General features: G+C 41.0%; 1 protein-coding gene across 5 annotated transcripts in view; it reads right to left on the bottom strand.

Moving 5' to 3' along the window:
* PANK1 (pantothenate kinase 1) overlaps positions 1-19,793 on the bottom strand; it is a 107,849-nt gene that overhangs the window by 18,275 nt on the left and 69,781 nt on the right. For 4 of the 5 annotated variants that reach the window (XM_082854684.1, XM_082854685.1, XM_082854682.1 and 1 more), the window contains 2 exons: positions 9,610-9,962; positions 739-992 (listed from right to left, as the gene is read on the bottom strand). In XM_082854684.1, the coding sequence (XP_082710810.1) occupies positions 739-992; positions 9,610-9,945 (590 nt within the window). In that variant the 5' untranslated portion in view covers positions 9,946-9,962. Of the gene's footprint in view, positions 1-738; positions 993-2,723; positions 2,747-9,609; positions 9,963-19,793 lie in introns of those variants that run through there. The other variant, XM_082854686.1, reaches the window with a different exon arrangement.

Raw genomic sequence — 19,793 nt, 5'->3', positions numbered from 1 at the left:
CTCCAATAAGTTGAAGAAACACTTCATACCAAATCTTCTTATAAGTAAGGAAAACCTGTTTCATTTTGTTTATACTACAGTTTCTCAAAGACTTCTGACCCTGGGTCTTTTTCCCGTGTTGAATCCCCATTAACAGGAAGCTGAGCCCACGTACCCTTGGGGAGTGTGTACATTAAGAAACATGGTACTCTGCTCTGCTCTAGTTGCAGGGCTGTTTTCCCGTCCACTGCACTCCCCAATTCCCCGCGAGGTGTGCTGACTATTCCAGTTTGCAGCTGGAGCATTTACCTGAGGGTAAAAAACACTCTTTGTAAACCCAACCTGGCTCACTGATTGGAACGACTATTTCAAGCAATTCTTCCTGTGCTAGGCACCAAGGTACTTCCAGAAAGAAGCTCTCTTTGACCATCCCAAGCATCCTTCCACCTGGATTCTACTGTGCGTGTGGTCCCTGCCATTCACCTGGCACTTGATATGTCTGCCTCTGGGAAAATTTCTGGTGTGTGCAACACTTTTTCCCACAACCTTACCAGTTTCCAACCAAGGCTGTGTTTTATTAACCTTTCTATAAATGACCCTGTGTAACATACCCAATAGATCCTTTTTGGTTGGCCGAGGAGGGTAAGATCTTTCTTTTAAAAATGTATTAAATATAAATAACCTTTTCAGAAAGTGGTCTTCAAGGAAGAGGCCTGAGTTTAAGCACAAAAAGGTTCTTCTAGTGGAAACCACGTTTACCTGGTCCCTGTAACTCTTTTATAGTTGTCCTTGGAGTACACTGCTAGGATGCTGACACCTGAGCCCATGTTCACCAGCAACATAGGGTACGGGTTATCCAGACAGTACGGCCTTTTTTGACACAATTCGGGATTTGTGGGATTTTCAAAATAGTAACATTCCGGCTTGCCGTTGAAGCCAACAGAGTCAACGTAAAGCAGGCCCTGAATCAGACAGTCCAGTTCGTCCAGTTTGTGGAGCTGAAGGTCAGCAATCTGAAAGAGAAGGAACCCTTGTGAGAGAGACCACTACCACCTCAGGGGAAGCCCCCGGAAGCTTTCAGCTGAACTTAACATGTGTCATGAACAGGAAAAGCATGGAAACATCCTTCAAGCACCACGCTGTGAAATCTTGTTGAGAACCAGTCATTCCACTGGAAAGGCAGCCTTTACCGGATGTCGTGTCTACCCACGGTGCCTGCTGAGAGATAGGACCCTACCTGATAGCTGGCAAGGAAGCCACTAGCACGTGGGGTAGGCAGAAGGGTTGCCCCTGAAAGTTACGTCCATGTCCTAATTTTCAGAACCTGTGAATGCTGCCTTATTTGGAAAAAGGGTCTTTGCAGGTGTGATTCAGTGAAGAATCTTGAGATGCAGAGGGCATCCTGGGTTATCTGGGTGGGCTCTAAGCCCACTGACAGTTTCCTTACGAGACACAGGAAAGATCTGACAGACACAGAGGAGAAGGCCGTGTAAAGACGCGAGGCAGAGCCTGGAGAACTGCACCACAGGCCAAGGAAGGCCGATGGCCACCAGACGCTGGGAGAGGCAGAGAATGGATTCTGCCCAGGAGTCTCTGAAGGAAGTGCGGTCCTGCCAACACCTTGATTTCGGCCCTCTGGCCTCCAGAACTATGACTGAGTAAATTTCCATTGTTTTAAGCTGCTAGGTTTGTGGTAATTTGTCAGAGCAGTCACAGGACTGTTAGAACACTCACCCAGCATACCTCAGGGTGAGGCAAGTGAGAAATGTTCTGAAAGCAGAAAGGCTCCTACACTTCTTGGCAGGATACGGAGTCCTGAGGGAGGCATGTGAGCCTGGGAGCTGGGGACAATCTCCTCTGAGCCCACACAGCCCAACTCTCCTTTTCCCAAGCCTGGGCTTTGGAGTTCGACAGACCTGGCTTTGAAAGCTATAACTCCAACTCTTACCTAATTGAGGGATGTGGGGCAAGTTACTTAACTTCTCAAGCCTCAGTTTCCTCCTCTGTAAAATGGGAATAATACCCACAGTGCAGTATTGTGAAGGTTACATGATAATAATATACGTAAAATGTTAACACAGGGCTTGGCAAGTGCAAAGGACTCAAAAAATATTGCCTCTTTTATTAATAGCTGAGGTGGTCCCAGAGTGTCCTTTCATGCTCCTATGAAACAAAAACTCCTATTCTCCTAGGTACGGGGGGAAAAAGTAAAAGGGAATAAGCTGGCTGAGGGCTAGCCTTAGCAGAGGATGGGTACTTTGCATTCTCAAAAGTTTATTCACGATCCTCAAGAGTGATATTACTGCTGGTCCAAAAAAAAAAAAAAAGAATCTAACATTCACCAACATGAAACTGAGCCAATGATGGAAGATCATTTTTAAGTTCTAATTTAAATTTAAAAAAATCTCTTTAAGAAAATAATAACTGGTACTTATTATTTACTATATGCCAAGCACCTGTACTAGATCATTTAATTCTCACAAAAACCCTATGAGGAGGTATTGTTATCCTAACTCTATGGTTAAGGCTCATAGAGCTTAAATAATTTTCCCTAAGTGATACAACTAGCAAACGCCTCCTCATAACGCGCTGTTCTTCTCTTGTCTTCATTCATAATGAGTCCTGCTTCTGGGATCTGGAAACCACCTACACAACTACTATACTTAGATATTTTGCCCCAAAAGCATCATCTTCATTATAAAAGTTAATAGCTAGAAGAAAACTTTTGACTTTTTATCACTCACCTGAATGTCCCATTCAACAAAAATCCACTGAAGCTATACCTGCAGAGCAGAATTAGTTAGAATAGGTTACCAGCAAGGTGGTAGACGTTTTCGTTTTTTTTAACATCTTTAAAAATATGGAACGCTTCACAAATTTGCGTGTCATCCTTGCGCAGGGGCCATGCTAATCTTCTCTGTATCGTTCCAATTTTTAGTATATGTGCTGCCGAAACGAGCACTAGACGTTTTCTTGATACACAGAAACAATCGTTCTAAATGACACTTGGTGATAAAGTTCATCTATCTCATAAGTGACTTTGAACATTTCATTTTTCACCAAGTGAAACTTTTGGGTGAGACGCATGTCATGATTCACGTGTTCAGGGGGTAATACTATAGGTATAAGGCTATCTGGAGACCTAAACGCTATAGTGACACAGCCGTGGAAACGCTACCTTCTCATCCTCCGGGATTCCCTGGCCCTATCAACGTCTTCCAACGCGCTCACAGCGTGGGTCACGTTCTGGCTTGTTTTCGGTTCCATGGGTGCCCCTGAGCACCACGCTCAAAGGCCCGTCCATAATAATGGCTTAATAAACATTTCTTAAATGGAACAGGGAAAACTGTCCCCTCCTGGATCACCACAAACTGAAAAGTAGCGATTTCATCACCCAGTCTTGGGGCCATAGGTTCACCTGCTTAAAAATTAATCGGAGGTCCATCAACAATATTGACAGCAGTGCCCAGAACCAACATCACAAACACGAACAGTGACACCGTCTGTTCAGGGGACATCCTGAAACTATGTTCGGGAAAAAGAAAAACCTGTCAGGGCAAGTAAACAAAGCACGCAGCTTTGCTCTGAAGGGAAAGATCTCACCTTTCCCCTCAAAACCACTTTCAAATAAAGTGCTAGCAGCAAACGAACATCTCTTCTATAACATTTCACTGAGGGATGGATATTTCTGAAGCCTGAGGTCATGCATCCCCAAACAGGGAAACAGAAATATTAGTCACTTTCATGGAGACCTATGGAGACCTCCCTCAAAGGTCTTTTCCATCCAGGAATACAGACAGGCTCCCAAGTGTAAGCGATGAGTCAAATCATTACTTGGACAGGATGTTCAGATCCCAGCTACGGAGAAACACTCTTTCTTTGGGTTTAGTTTTCTTTATACCAGGGTAGCAAATGCTGCAGGAGCCAATAAAGGAGTGAAGTCCCTTGACTAAATGTTAAAGTAACAGAATGATGGGGATTGTGGCCCACAGACAATCCACATGTATTTAAAATTCACTGCAGCCCGTTGTTGCCATGTGGTAATAAGGGCTTAATGTTGCCAAATGATTCTATTTCTCAAGAGCTGGAAACCCAGATTTTTATGTGAAAACTTCCAATTTTTAAATGCTGGCAGCTAGTTTTAAATTAAAAAAAAAAAACCCATCAGATCCAGCAAACATGCAGATGAAGCTTCAGCTAATGTGAACATAACCTTGTCACCAAGGCGTGCTGGTAAATGTTTAACAACCAGCTCTCTGGGAGCAAATGCCCTGGTTTATAGCATTTACCAATTTCCATGGTATAATCACTCCCACCATAGCCAACTTCAAGCTACCAACACGATGTCACTAAACACAGCGTTGGGAAGACACAATGCGCTCTCATGCACACAATGGGCTCTCGTGAACCAGTAGGAGCTGATTTCAGCACCCCACTGCTTGTGACTCTCCTTAGCACTTTTGGAAAGTATGAGTTCTGCCAATTCCTAAATCATTAAGCTTAAACTATTCCCCAAACTTAACACCAACAAACCAAACTTGCCCTAAGACTCACACTCTGTAAATAACGGAAGTAGGGGAAGAAATAAAGTAAAAAGAGTAATTTTTTTTTCAAACTACTACTATGATAAACTAACTTTGCTTTGCCTAGTCCCAAAGTCACCCAAGCAAGCATGGGTGCAGTGGGGTTCTCAAATTTTAGGTGCCATCAGAATCACCTGGGGGGCTTGTTAAATCACAGATCGCTGGGTCCCACTCCCAGAGTTTCTGATTGCATGTCTAACAATATCACAGGTGATGCTGACGCTGTTAGTCCTAGGACCACACAGACTTTGGAGCTGAAGAGCTGGGATTAATGCATGACCCCACTCCAGTACGGTGACAACAGGCCTTCAATAAAATCACATACTCTCCCCAATAGGAGCTGCCTTGGCTAACCTGCAGGGCTGTTTTCAAGAATCCAGTGAGATGGCTGTGTGAACATGCTTTGGAAACATGAGTTATACATGCATTTTATATAAGAAGTAAAATAATTCAGGTCTTCTTATCTCAAGTTGAAATACATTTGGAAACATCATTTCCAAGCCGAAAACTCTAATTTCTCAAAGGAATTCAGTGATTCCCTGTATGATGAAGTTAGAAAAAATATGGATTCTAAACACATGTTCAGGATACAACTCTAAGAGGTTCTCCTTATGTGCTTCAGTCTGTCCAAAATAAATACTATTACATATAAGATGGCTAAACAACAAGGTCCTACTGTATAGCACAGGGAACTATATTCAATACCCTGTGATAAACCAGAATGGAAAAGAATATGAAAAAGAATGTATATATATGTAGAACTGAATCACTCTGCTGTATAGCAGAAATTAATGCAACATTGTAAATCAACTAGACTTCAATAAGATAAACTTAAAAAGTAACTAAATAAATAGCTGAGTAAATAAATCCGGTAAAAACCATCCCAGGAGGTCCCATACCTACTCTCTATGGACCTACCCCAAACCAGTCCCATCACTCTCCTGTGCTTGAGAAATGAGTCACCAAATCGTTCTGCACAAAATGAATAAAATACGCATCTGTGTGATACCCCACACTTCCCAAGGTGCTTTTGCTGACCCTGGCTCCATAAATCATAATGGAAGTGGCAGAAAAGGTTATCTTACTCAACCAAGAACAATTTGCATATAAAATGGTTGACTCTGAATTATAAATTACACTCGGGGCTCTTTTCTCCTCACACAGGACAGCTAACTGAGACCTGAGAGAGAGAGAAATTTCAAATGTGGTCTGTGAGTGAGAAAAATAACAAAACCTCAAAGATGGCTTCTTCCTCCTGGCACCCAATGATAAAAGGGGTACATGAATGGCCAAAAGGGTCGAGCCAGAATGAAGTGTAGGATGACGGTATCTACAAAGCTTATGCTCCTGCAATATCACAAATCAGTTCCTGGATTAATAATAGGAACCCAGCTAATAATGAATGGTCTACTTAGATTTAGAATGTCACACATCCACAATTACCTTATTATCCCCTCCTGATGACTTTTCCACCATTATTAACTTTTTTCGGTTGTGTCCTTAGAGATTTCTGGCTTAATGAAGGCCAATTCTTAAGTCCTCACACCTTGAAAAAAATGTAGTGAAGCTATAAGAGAATCTTTTACTGTTCCCTAAATCTCATGTAAACCCAGTAAGATTGTTGTTATATCCTGCTTGTTTAGACGGTAGGTATTTGTTTTCTTCTAAAAAATGAAAAGAGTCACTTCTAAGTTCTAATGAATGTTAGTCTTGAACTGAACGAAACTTACAAGGAAAAGTATCTCTTGTAATGAAGACCTAAGTGGACAAAAGGGATGACTTTTTTCTGAAAATTTTCTATCATTAGAATACTTTGCATTCTAAATAGGACTCCTGTTGAAGTTGGGAAGTGTACTTGTGGATGAAAATATTAGATCTGGTACATAAAATATTCTGGTAGGTTATTCAAAACAACACTCGCAGAACATAGACAGTGGGGAGAAACACAAAGTTCAATGAAATCTACAGGATTAAGTGCCCTGGTATACAACCACATGGGAGCCTCCCCTTTGAGAACCACTTTCTCAAATTGCAGGATTCTTCACTGGCCTACCGATCTCTTGGAGCATATGTTGTTTAAGTTTGTCTTTTGTGTTCCATTTTGTTGAATCATTAATTTTGAAGGCAAACTTTTGCCAGGCAGAAATGTGTTTGTGACAGTGATCCTAAAATGTTGAAGGAAGGAAGGAGAGAGGGAGGGAGGGAGGGAGGAAGGAAGGAAGGAAAAGGGGAAAGGAAGAAGGAGGAAGGAAAAAAAGAAAGAAAAAGGAAGAAAGAAATGCAGCTTTGTTCAACTGAAAGTATTCTACACAGGGGTCTAGTTTAATGCTTGTCTCGTGGCTTTGTAACTCTTTCTTGTACATTCTAAAATTGATGAAGACTAGTTAACATTATCTAAGGATTTAAATACATTTACTATATATGAAAAGGACACAGTCATCAGACGTAACAATTGCTAACTATTCAGGGTCGGCTGAACATCATTTAGATAGCCCTAGTTACTCGGGTTTTTAAAATACATGTCTGCAAACTTGTATTATGCTCAAAAGAGTGATTTTATATAACAACGACAGGACTTTACAGGTATGTACATACACTGCTTTATTATTTGTCAGATTGTTTACTACATAGTATAGTAGTATATGTTGATCCTTTACAACTTAGTGTGCACCTTCAATTTCCCATTCTGGAAAAGGGAAGAGCTTGGATACATTATACCTAAGGGCCTTAGCACTTACTAACCCTAACTCTTCCCCATACCAGCCTGGATTGCTCTACTTCTTCTTCGGGTTCCTACTCCAAAGTTACCTCATCACACAAAGACCTGCCCAGCACTTCCTATCCCCCTTACCTATTTATTTTCCCCACTTATTGCCATTTGATATACTCCATAATCACTTATTTGATTATTGACCATCTCCCTGCACTAGAATATAAGCTCCAGGAAGGCAGGGGCTTTGTTTTGTTCATAACAGTACTTGTTGCATTGATAGAGTATGATAAATACTTGTTGAATGAGAATGAATGCTTAGGAAAGAGAATGATAAAACCTATTCATCCTCACAAACTTTGGAAGGATCAGGGCATATCACTTACTGACAGACGGGCTACAGGAAGAGATCTGTCTTCAATTGTCTTCACTTTGGCCAAGACTGAGCATGGAAGTAGAAGGCAGGCTATATAATACTTTCTTTTATAGATGGCCAGGCTGTTAGGCAAATACTCCAAACTTGCTCCCTGCACCAGTCTGTTCACTAGGCTCCAGAAACCTCCTGAAGGAGCAGAGGCTTCTTTATCTTGGCTGTAATAAGATATGACCTTTCTCAGTTCAGAAACTTGAGAAACACACTTGCTCGTGGCCAACACAGATTGAGTAACTTTCTGGAATCCAGGGCATTACCCAAGAGGAGGGACGGAGACTTTGATGGAGTTTGCTTAAATGTCCCAGGTCACCTTGGTACACTTCAGGCTCCCTAGTGGAGATGGACACAGAGGACATCCTTGAGGGACCTGGGGAGCTCACAGCGCTAGGGGTGGGTCAGCACTTCCTGAATCAGAATTGAGCCGACACCCAGCTCTCACCTAGGGGACGGTATTTAGCGCCTCTTCATCTCTCTTTAGCTTTAGTTTCCTTATCCGCCTAAACACCTTACTGCCACTTTCTGAAAATGATGAAACTGAGGCCCACAGGAGGGACATGTCTTGCCCAGTCACCCAGCTAGTTAAATGCAGAAACAGCACTAGAATTCAGGATCGGTGCTTTTTCATTTATGAATTTGAACTTAATTTTCATGCCCCTGGATCTCAACTTTCTCAGTTTCAAAACTCTTCAATCATTGGGTCCCTTTAGAGGGAAAAAGATCCCATGGATCATAGAAGTAAGTGGCAGTGTCAGATCCTGCTGGCAAGGGAAAGGGGACACAGGAGGAAAAGCCAAAGCCTGAATATAATCAATCTGACTTAATATAATGCTCTAGGGCTCTATTGCCAGCTCTTGTAGAAACCACTTATCAATGAGATAAATGATGTTACTTTTGATGATGCAAATAAAATTTGCAATTATAGCTTTATTAAGTACCATGAATAATGCATTGATTTATTAATTTATTCATTAATGATAAACTTTCTGGCGAGACTAATCCCACATCTTCCAACCCTTCCTTCTCCTATGTTCAATCACTACTGTGAAATGAATTTTCTTTATTTTCTCTATCTATTGTTTCTCTTTCTTCTCATTTTATTCCCTGTGAGATGAAGCTAGACAGTATAGAGATTATCTTGACTGCAGAAATGGGGAAATTGGAACACATAGGTGTTAGGGATTGCTTAACAAAGAGAAAGTTCGGACTTCATGTCACTCACCCATATCTTCCACTTAGCCAACTTTGTCAAATCTAAAGAAGCAACACTGCCAGTCAGGATATAGTATTATTCTTATTATGTAGAGCCATACTCCCTAAATCATGTTCACCAACAAAGCAATTCACCTCCAAATAATGTCAAAGATTTCATTTTTGTTTGTGAGCAAAACTTCTGAAGGACATTCATAAAACACAAATGATACAGAGCAAATGGGTAGAAAGAAGTAATCATTTTTAGTAAGATGCGTAGAAAGCCTTTCCTGCAGGCCTCAGTCTATATATCTATGAAACTGGCACAATGATTATGGTTTTCATGAAACATAAGAGTCTGTGGAAAACTAAAATACTTCAGAAGGGGATTTACATCACCTTGTCTTTGGCATATTGTGCAGACGTAATTGTAACAAAAATGATGAGGACGGCCAATATGTACTGAGCACTAAGTGCTGGGTACATATTATCTCATTCAATCCTTCATGTAACAACCCTATGAGGCAGAAACTATTTTTACTCTCCTATAGATGAGGAAACTGAGGCACAGAGGGGTGAAGTAAGCTTGTCCAAAGTCCCAAGCCTAGTGGTCAGGTTCTTCCATAAGAGATGCCATGATCATGGCCATGGGAGAGGTTTTCTTTCTTTCTCTAAGAGGTGGTTTTGTTGTTTGCAGGGGGGTAAAGCGGACCTACCGTTCTGAAGTCCTCTTCGAACTTAAAAGCCCCGCCTCCCGTGGCACAGAGAGTGGTGTGGAGGCTGGAGAAGTTCTTCTCGCTGCCCATCTGGATGAACCTGTGCATCGCGCAGCTGGGAAAGCGGATGAAATGCAGGTTCCCCTTCCGCCCACACATGGTCAAGTTTTTCAGTTCCAGGTGAACGTCTCGGATCCCGGTTTTCCCGTAAGCCGTGTTCGAAGTCAAATACTTCCTGATGCTCTTCAGGTTCTCCACTTCCTCTTGTTCCTCTTCAGCTGTAATATCCTTCGGTTCAAAGTAGACCAATTTAACCAGCGTCCCACCGATATCCATGCCGAACCACGGGAACGCTAGCGGACAGAAAGACAGAGTGCCCTTGAATTCCGGACAAAGAAATGGGCCGTCTTTGAATAGTCAATAATGAAATGCAGTGGTGTTGCATCTATAGCTGCATTTACCATGCAGTTTACCTGAATTCAACTATAGGTGCCTAAAAGAGACAGGCGAGGAGAAATTCACACTTTAAATGGTGTCCATGATTCTGCCTACATTTCATTCAGAATCGGCCTCGGAATTGAATGTGAGATGAGAATAAGATTCCCTAAGCCAGTCTCAATTGCCACGTGGTTCTCAGGGCTCCAGAATCTCACCAAATAGAGTTAACTCCCATACTTAAAGATACATATTTTGCATACACTCTGGCTCCCAAATGCTATTTTATCAGAATCTCAGCCAAAGAAAACAGTGATCTGTTCTGATGCCAGAGGAAACGCTGGCTATGCTAAGTGTACCAAGAGATGGTACGTTGACCTCTACGCCTCACCGTGTCTTCCTAGCTCATTCTTCGATGATCATTTTTACAGCATTCAATTTTTGCCTTCATGTGCTGCCTTTATATGACATGACTCCACTGCTTTAATCTACAGAATAAATAGGAAGGAGAAAGGAGAGAGAGTGGGCTGTGAGAGCTGAGGGGCACACATGATGATCCCTATGGCGACAGGATTCTCAAAAGAACAGCTTGAGCTACAACTCATTTCTTTCTTTATTAAGGAGAGAAACTCTCCACCTCAAATGGCCCGCCCAGAAGTCCTCACCTCACCCATGTGTCCTCTGCCACAGATTCTGATTTAATTCTGAGGGAGGATCTAGGCACGAGCTTTTTTTTTTTTACATTCCCCAGAGGTTCCAACTTGCAGGCTTGCAAACAGCTAAGCCACGAGAACCATGACCACTGAGAGTCAAGCCCACAAATAGCATAGCTCCTGACCAGGTCTGCAACACAAAGGCATGTTTTGTGTTTTTTATATATATATATATATTTTGCGGTACGCGGGCCTCTCACTGTTGTGGCCTCTCCCGTTGCGGAGCACAGGCTCTGGACGCACAGGCTCAGCGGCCATGGCTCACGGGCCCAGCCGCTCTGCGGCATGTGGGATCTTCCCGGACCGGGGCACGAACCCATGTTCCCTGCATCGGCAGGTGGACTCTCAACCACTGCGCCACCAGGGAAGCCCTGTGTTGTATTTTTATATATAAATCTATATTTATATTTTAATCTGCTGGAGAGGCTTATCTATGACAAAATGAATTTCCATCGTAATTATTTTTATTGTTATTAAGAGAACGGGCTGAGCTCCCTGAACAGGCTGACTTTATTTAGAGGCAACCTGGAAAGTGAACGCTGGGCTGTCATATGTTCTGTAATGAACACAGGGCAAACCCAAGTGGGAATCCAAAATCTGGAGTCTCCCTTTTCACCTTCCTCAGCAGACTGCATGGGCTAAAGCTGAAACTTCTATTAAAACTGAGTCTAAAGACTCAAGAAGTAAAAGTGGTTTCTTTCAAAAAGCTTATTTTATTCAGCCCTAGAGAACATCCATTTGAGCCCTGGTCAAACTGTGCACATTACACCTAGAGATTACATGGCCAGGAACATACCTGGGACCTAGAGGGCTTCTTTTTTCTAGGCAGCCCCACTATTCAGCTCTCTTCATGGGTACACTGGGGAGGGAGGAGGAAGGAGTACATAGGAGGAAGCCATTCCTGAACAGAATCTTCTCTCCTGTGCTTCCCTGTTGTCATTTTAGCTGTGATCCAAGCCAGCTGCTCCACACTTAGTAAGCAGTAACTCTAATGGTATAGAAAAAGAAAACCTCAAACTCCCAAAAAGAGTAAGAGCAGCAAATGCCACTGACAAGACCAATTTAACAAATGTCCTATTATCTTTGCAGAAGTTTGCAAAGCAAATCCCACACAGCCCAGTGTAGGGTGGGAAGCTTGCTTATCCAGCCTAGCAGGAGAGAATAGAAAACTGGAAACAGTTTATCCCTATCTCACAGATGACATTTCTTGGTCCATTCTCTAAAAATTACTGTCAGCATGGCCCACAGTGTAGGTAGTAGGTAAATCCTTGATTTAGAATTCAGACCAATTGCTTCCCAGAAGCAGCAGCCAGTAACTAGCTCACATTAACTCCCTCCACCTCCCTGGATCTCAATTTCCTTATCTGTGAAAGGAGTGGACTGCATAAGAATGGCCTCCAGTTCCCTCCCTCCCATAAACTTTCCATGGATTTTTAAAGAAACACACACAAAAAATCGCAACTACCCCTAATCACACAGGCCATCCAGAGCCCTAGTTTTAAACCCCACTGAAATACGCTATAGTACATCAACAGGTGCCCAGGCTATGCAATTGGGGTTGCAGGTGTAATCCATTCTCATCAAAGTAGGAAAGACATACTACTGGATAGGATGGGGGAAGGGTATTCTGGAACATTGCTAGGATAACTATTTTTGAAAGACAACAACATCTATTAAACATCTAGCAACATCTATTAAAATTAAAAGTACACATACATTTTAAATACAGTTAATCCCTCTCTTGGACCATATTAGAAAAAGGACCAGTATTCGAGGACGGGTATAAGGAAGTTCACTGCACCCCTTACAGTGACCAAATTTAAGAAAAACAAAAAAGCAAGATCAAAACAAATTGGAAACAATGTGCATATACCCTTTAACAGAGAAACTTCAATAAAGCATGACTTCCAAACCATGGAATATTAGGCAGACATTAAAAAGAATGAATGAGATCTATACTAACTGCCTAGAGGGATACACCCCCAATCTTCTGTTAATGAGAAAAGCAAGAGATACCAAGAAGTGTAAATAATTTATTAACCCCTTCTGGTTTGAAAAAAAAGTAGGGGAGGGAGGGAGGAAAGAAAGGAGGAAGGGAGGAATGAAGGACAGCAGGCAGGCAGGTGGAAAGAAGAACCTTAAGTGTTTATGATTTTATGAGCCCACAGGAAGATACAGAGGGCCACCCCTTCAGGTTGTTAATATTGTCAGAGGGTGGCAGGATAAGCAGGTTTTATAGGTAAAGGTTAGAAATCAGGGGAGAGGATGAGAAAATTCTATACTTAGAACTTGCAGTATATAAAGAAGTAAAAAAATAAGAATTCAGTGATAATGGAAAATAGGAGACACCTTAGCACGGAATGGACAGAATAAGTTGTGTGTAACCCAGAAAAGCCCCTACATGGCCTTTATTTGGTTGGATATTGTTAAGTACAGGAAACTGAAAAGAGGTCTCACTTTTTAAAATGCATCAGGGGACAGCTAAGCATTTTATAAGTTATTTACAATTCCAGTTTCTTCTTCCTGCTTCACCTCCTGCGCAGTTTTGAGCCATTTCAAAGCTTTTGTTAGCAACTCAGCAAAACAGGGGGGGAAAAGTGTAGAGTTTTGGAATTTCAGTTAAATGTCATATCAACAGTTTGGGTTAAGGTAAAAGGGAGCAAGGATTGGAAAACTATAGTTTGAATGGCAATAGAAATTGCTTTCACTTACCTATATTCATTTCTTACCTTCATGAAAAATTAAATGCTCTTCTATTCACATTTTAATGCTTTTATAGGACACTGTCGTATTTTAAATGTTCAGTTTTATTTATCTTCCTGATATCAAGGTCTACCTAAACTACACTTCCCGTATACGAGCTGTGGATGGACACAATCCATGACTCACGTTTTCTTTAATCCAGGGTATGCAGATGCTTTGATAAATTCAGCTGAACCACTAAGGGCCTGTTCTGTGTTTGCCAGAAGTGATGCTCGTTCTAGATACAGAATGTCTGCATTCACCCTTTACTCCTCCCTTTTAAACCCAGATGCCTTTTTTAGTTCAGAAGTCTGTAGATCAAGAGGACCCACATCCAGAGTTGATGTCAAAATGACCCCCTAATTTAGTGCCAACTGCATCATCCAGATGCTGTGACTGGGTGGGACTGCGGGGTTCTCTCCTTTGGGGAGGGGATGAGTGTTTCACCTGCAGGAGGGGCAGCGAGCCAAATATCTGGTAATCAGAAGAGCAAACTGTGGTTGTCATTAGGGCTGCTGCTTCCCTTGCTTCCTGGCCCATGGGGTCAGACTACAGTTCCTGGCCATTTCTGAATGGAGCCGGGCAATGTGTTTCATCTGGACAGTGAGTTAGGAATGGAAATGGTGTGTGTCACTTTCAGGCGACAGCACTTACGGCTTGTGTCAGACCTTGCAGAACTCTTTCTCTGTTACCGTGACCACCAAAATTAAAGATAATGATTGCTCCATCAGCCAGGATGCAGAGTCAAGACGAGCCATATTGGAACCCCAGCTGTCCATCAATGAACTTACGGTGCGAAGGAGAAATAAACCTTTGTTGTTTTAAGGTACTGAGATTTGGAGGTTGTTTCCGCAGGATGATCTTGCCTGTCCCGACTAGTATACTTTCCATCAAAATCTTTGGCTGTTGTTTTCCCTGGAGCCTTCCCTCTCCTGCAGAACCAGATCCAGGGACTGCCAGTATTGCTGATAAACATGTGGTAGCTGAGTGTTAATAAAAGGGTACATAGGCTCTGTTGCATTTATTTGTGTAAAAATTTCTGGAAACACAAACCTGAATTGGCAATCTGATAGTAGTTAAAACCCTGAAATAAACCTGTATTCTACATAGTGTGGTGAAAATATTTAAAAATTTTATTGGTAGTCAATGGCTTTAAGACAAAACCTGTTTCTTAAAGACCTTTTCAGAACACTAGAATAGTCTCTGAGGGGCACTTAAATATATATAACATCTTTACCGGAGTATAATTGCTTCACAATGAGGGACACTTAAGCTTCTTGCAGTAAATTTCAAGGGTTACACAGTGAATTCCAAATAGCATAAATGAGTAAAGTGAGAAAAACCAAAACCAAAATCAAAAACAAAACAACCACACACAAACAGAGAGGAAAGGTTTCCTACCAGTCAAGGAAACAATCTTAAAGAGCTAAGGGGGCCTGACATGAGAAAATCTACCTCCTCTCAAACAACCAGCCACAGAGCTTTAGCGTATTCCTAGTGCAGCAAGTTTCCCTGCCATCGGTGTGTCTTCCTGTGTGTAAAGTAGGTGCCCAGTGCTCAAGATTAGCTCCTCTGTGCACGGGTCTGACTCAGCAACCTGCTGCTGTCATGGACAGTTTTCCCTAGGTTCACCAACTTGAAATTTGTTATAATAGTTGTGAACAGGGAGCAAAAGGACTGCATTTCTTGCCCCACTATTTGTTAATAGGTTTGTTAAGCAAACTAATAAACAGGTGGAAAAGATGTTTGAAGATGATGTGTGATCAACAGATAAGAGACTTTTCAAGCGCTTTGGAGATATTTTTACACTATGTGAATACTGACCATGTTCAAGTTGCCTAAGGATCTCTGCAAGTTAAAAACAACCACAACAACTTTAACTTAGATCCAAGTGTGTAATACAAACTGGATTTCTTTAAAAATTTCCTGAGTGCTAGCCTTCCCTTCACTATGTCTAAATTTGGTTGATAGTATAATAAAATTCTTTGCTAATATATTCATAGAAACATTGAACTTTAAGAGGTAGAAGGAACCTTTGGTGGAGTTCAACACCCTGTTTACAGATAAGAAAATCAAGGTTTAGAAAGATCAAGGAATTACCCAAGGTCAGTCACAGTAGGTAACAGAACCTATTCTTAGTTTCCTGAGCAACAAATTCCCCATTTCGCTCCGCTAGTCTGAGTTGTCTGTCACTTGCAAGAGATAGAATGATTGTGGGCAAGTTTCTTTCTTGAGCCATTTACTAATCTGTAAGATGGAGGTAGACTAACCCAACTAACTAAAGTTCTGTCTGGTTCTCATATTCTATCATCCTAAATACACACACACAAAGTTCTCCAAAACCGTACTTTTAACAGCATAAAACGTAACAGTTGAGACCCTAAGAACTATTTAAGGACCTTGAAGAAAATGGCAAATGTAAAATTTAATAAAAGGGTTTTCATAACATTGTGAAGAAACCCATAATTACTGCACACAGAGCAATCTGCTAAACATTAAATACTCTTATGCAAAGAAACCTGAATCATGGTTTCTTTCAAATTAATGCATACCAGATTTCTTTAGTTTATATTTCAGTCACATGGCAAGGATACAAGAACACAAGCGCTTACAGAGTACTAATGGGAATATAAACTGTTGCAATCCTTCCTCTGCACTATTTGGAAATATGCATCAAAAAGTTCCAGATTCCTATGCCCTTTGTTACATTAGTTCCACTTTACCCTAAAGAAATAACTATGCATGCATTTAAAATTTTATCTTACAAAAATCATTAAAGTTTTACTAATAATGAGGATGTGAAATTCAATGTCCAAAAATAGAAGGCTGGTTAAATAAACGATCATCCACTAACACAAAGGAACAATACATCACCATTAAAATCATTGTGTAGGATGTCAATTAATGATGTAAGGAGAATGTTCATCATATACTGTTAGGTGAAAAGTGTGGGTGATTAAATGGTACATTTCGTACGATTACAATTTTGTATAAAAATTGAACAGCTATTGTTCGCAGAAAACAAGACTAGAAACTTCAGGCCAAAATGTTAACAGGCATTATGTATAGTGGATTAAGGTTTTTTCCTTCTTCTGGCTTTGCTGATATGATGTTTTTCAATTTTTTACAGTCAATATGTTGAATCTTCATAATCAGAGTTATTTTAGAATTCTCAAACAAAAACTTCTCTGTAATGATGCAAAAGAAAAAAAAAAACTGTTTTAATTTTGCTTCAGTGAGCAGAGAGCAGATCTGTGGTCTTGTCCATGAAAAAAAGTATGCCTGCATTCCTCATCTCAACAGTTCCTTCCTGTCTCAAGCAATATTCTGCCCATCTCAAGCCTGTTACCGAAATCCAAGATGGCAATATAAAAAAGATGTGGTACATATATACAATGGCGTACTACTCAGTCATAAAAAAAGAATTAAATTTTGCCATTTGCAACAACATGGATGGACTTGGAGGGCATTATGCTTAGTGAAATAAGTAAAACAGAGAAAGACAAATAGTGTATGCTATCATATGTGGAATCGAAAAAATAAAACAAACTAGTGAATATAACAAAAAAGAAACAGACTCACAGATATAGAGGACAAACTAGTGGTTACCAGTGGGGAGAGGGAAGGGGAGAGGGGCAAGACAGGGGTAGGGAAGTGAAAGGTACAAACTATTAGGTATAAAATAAGCTACAAGGATATATTGTACAGCACATGGAATATACCCAAGATCTTGTAATAACTATAAATGGACTAAAACCTTTAAAAATTGTGAATCACTATATTGTACACCTGCAACTTATATAATATTGTACAGCAACTATACTTCAATTTAAAAAGTTTAAAAAAAAAAAAAAAGAATGACAGGGGAAGCCTGACACCCAAGAGCAGAGTCCTTTAGCCAGTTAGATGCTTGACATCACCAGGGCTCCTTCAGGTAGGAAAAGACCTGAATTACTCCCTTATCGTCAAGGCAAAACCTGTATGTTAAACTTGGCAATTCAAAACACAGTTAAGGAAGCACAGGTATGTTTGTGGGAATGGATCACCACGGGAAAGGCTGCATACCCCCGTGTGACAGTAACCCTTCTTCCACTGACACAGCCTCAGATGCCCATCAACTTTCTCCCTCTCACCCAGACAAGGGTGGGAACAAAAGTGCTGATCATAGTATCACATGAGTAAGAGCAAAAGGATGGTGAGGATTCCTTTCAGAACTCCCGAGACAAGTAGAAGTATTATCACATCAGCCTCCAGGACTAACTTCTGGATTTCACCACCTCTGCCATGCAGGCCCAAATTAACTGTTAGGCACAATGGGCTCGGTGCCTACAGTATTTCTAAGCCATCACGAAAATATTGCAATTTCTTTTAAAATCAGAAGAAAATACATGAATTTTCAGGTCAAAGAAAATGTTGTGATACATCTTATCAACACATCCATCTTTATATCCAAAGAGTCGTAAAATACAATTTTTATTTCTTTTTTATGGAGCAAGGGGCCCCGCAAAGGCAAAAGTGCCTGAGGTCTATGAAAGTTAAGCTGTTTATATTCTGCTCGACACCCAACCCCAGGTTAGAAATGACAATACGTGACCAGTTTACTTTGTGTGTGTAATTTGAACTGGATCTCTACGATTTGTTTACAATTGTATTTCTGGAAAGCAACTTCCATTTTAGTATTTTATGCAACTAAACTTTAAAGTCAAATGTTTTAATTATCTTTATTTTTTAAAACTGGCTGTATTCAACCACGATGTTTCTCAAATTTGCCTCATCATAAAAACCATCAAAGGCACTTGTTAAAAATATAGACTCCCTGCGACTTCCCTGGCGGTCCAAAAGACTCTGCACTTCCACTGCAGTGGGTGTGGGTTGATCCCTGGTCGGGGAAATAAGATCCCACATGCCGTGAGGTGTGGCCAAAACGTTAAAAAAACAAAACAAAACAAAACAAAAATTCCTAGGCCACTGCCTGGAGAGCGCAAAGCAGTGGGACTGGAGAAAATGTTTTCAAAGAGGGTCCCCTGGAATTCTCACAGGTCAAGCTCAAAACCACAGTTCTAGCTGAATCGCAATGAATGCTCTAAGTAGCTGGACCACTATTTGAAAGTGACAATCAGAGTTTGAATGAGCTGCCTTTGCTCCTGACTGCCAGGGAACTCAGGCTGCCAGCTGAGGGCAATGCACGGTAATGACCCAGCTGACACCCCATTCCCAGGAGGGACTTGGGAACAACCTATCACTTGTTAATTAAATTATTTCTGGGCAATTTATAACATGAGTGCCACAGGTGATTTTCACATCTTAAATACAGCTTCTGAAGTTTCCAGTTATCATTCATCTGGGACTAAACCCCACGGATATGGGTCTAGAAATGTTCCATATATAATTAAATTTCATCCAAGTGCTCTTCTCTCCCAGTGACTCCCATTTTTAAAAAATTTAATTTAATTAATTTATTTTTTATGCAGCAGGTTCTTATTAGTTACCTATTTTATACATATTAGTGTATATATGTCAATCCCAATCTCCCAATTCATCCCACCACCCTCTCCCCCCACTTTCCCCACTTGAGGTCCATACATTTGTTTTCTACATCTGTGTCTCTATTTCTGCCTTGTAATCTGTACCATTTTTCTAGATTCCACATATATGCGTTAACATACGATATTTGTTTTTCTCTTTCTGACTTACTTCACTCTGTATGATAGTCTCTAAGTCCACCCATGTCTCTACAAATGACCCAATTTCGTTACTTTTTATGGCTAATATTCCATTATATATTTGTGCCACATCTTCTTTATCCATTCATCTGTCAGTGGGCATTTAGGTTGCTTCCATGTCCTGGCTATTGTAAATAATGCTGCAAAGAACATTGGGGTGCAGGTGTCTTTCTGAATTATGGTTTTCTCTGGGTACATGCCCAGGAGTGGGATTGCTGGGTCATATGGTAGTTCTATTTTTAGTTTTTTAAGGAACCTCCGTACTGTTCTCCACAGTGGCTGTATCAATTTACATTCCCACCAACAGTGCAAGAGGGTTCCCTTTTCTTCACACCCTCTCCAGCTTTGGTGTTTGTAGATTTTCTGATGATGCCCATTCTAACCGGTGTGAGGTGATACCTCATTGTACTTCTGGTTTGCATTTCTCTAATAATTAGTGAAGTTGAGCAGCTTTTCACGTGCCTCTTGGGCATCTGTATGTCTTCTCTGGAGAGATGTCTATTTAGGTCTTCTGCCCATTTTTGGATTGGGTTGTTTGCTTTTTTGATATTGAGCTGCATGAGCTGTTCAT

Source organism: Leucopleurus acutus (assembly GCF_964270905.1).
Source record: "Leucopleurus acutus genome assembly, chromosome: 14".
Taxonomy (NCBI): domain Eukaryota; kingdom Metazoa; phylum Chordata; class Mammalia; order Artiodactyla; family Delphinidae; genus Leucopleurus; species Leucopleurus acutus.
Note: the sequence above shows the minus strand (reverse complement) of the source record. Positions and strands in the feature narration are given on the sequence as shown.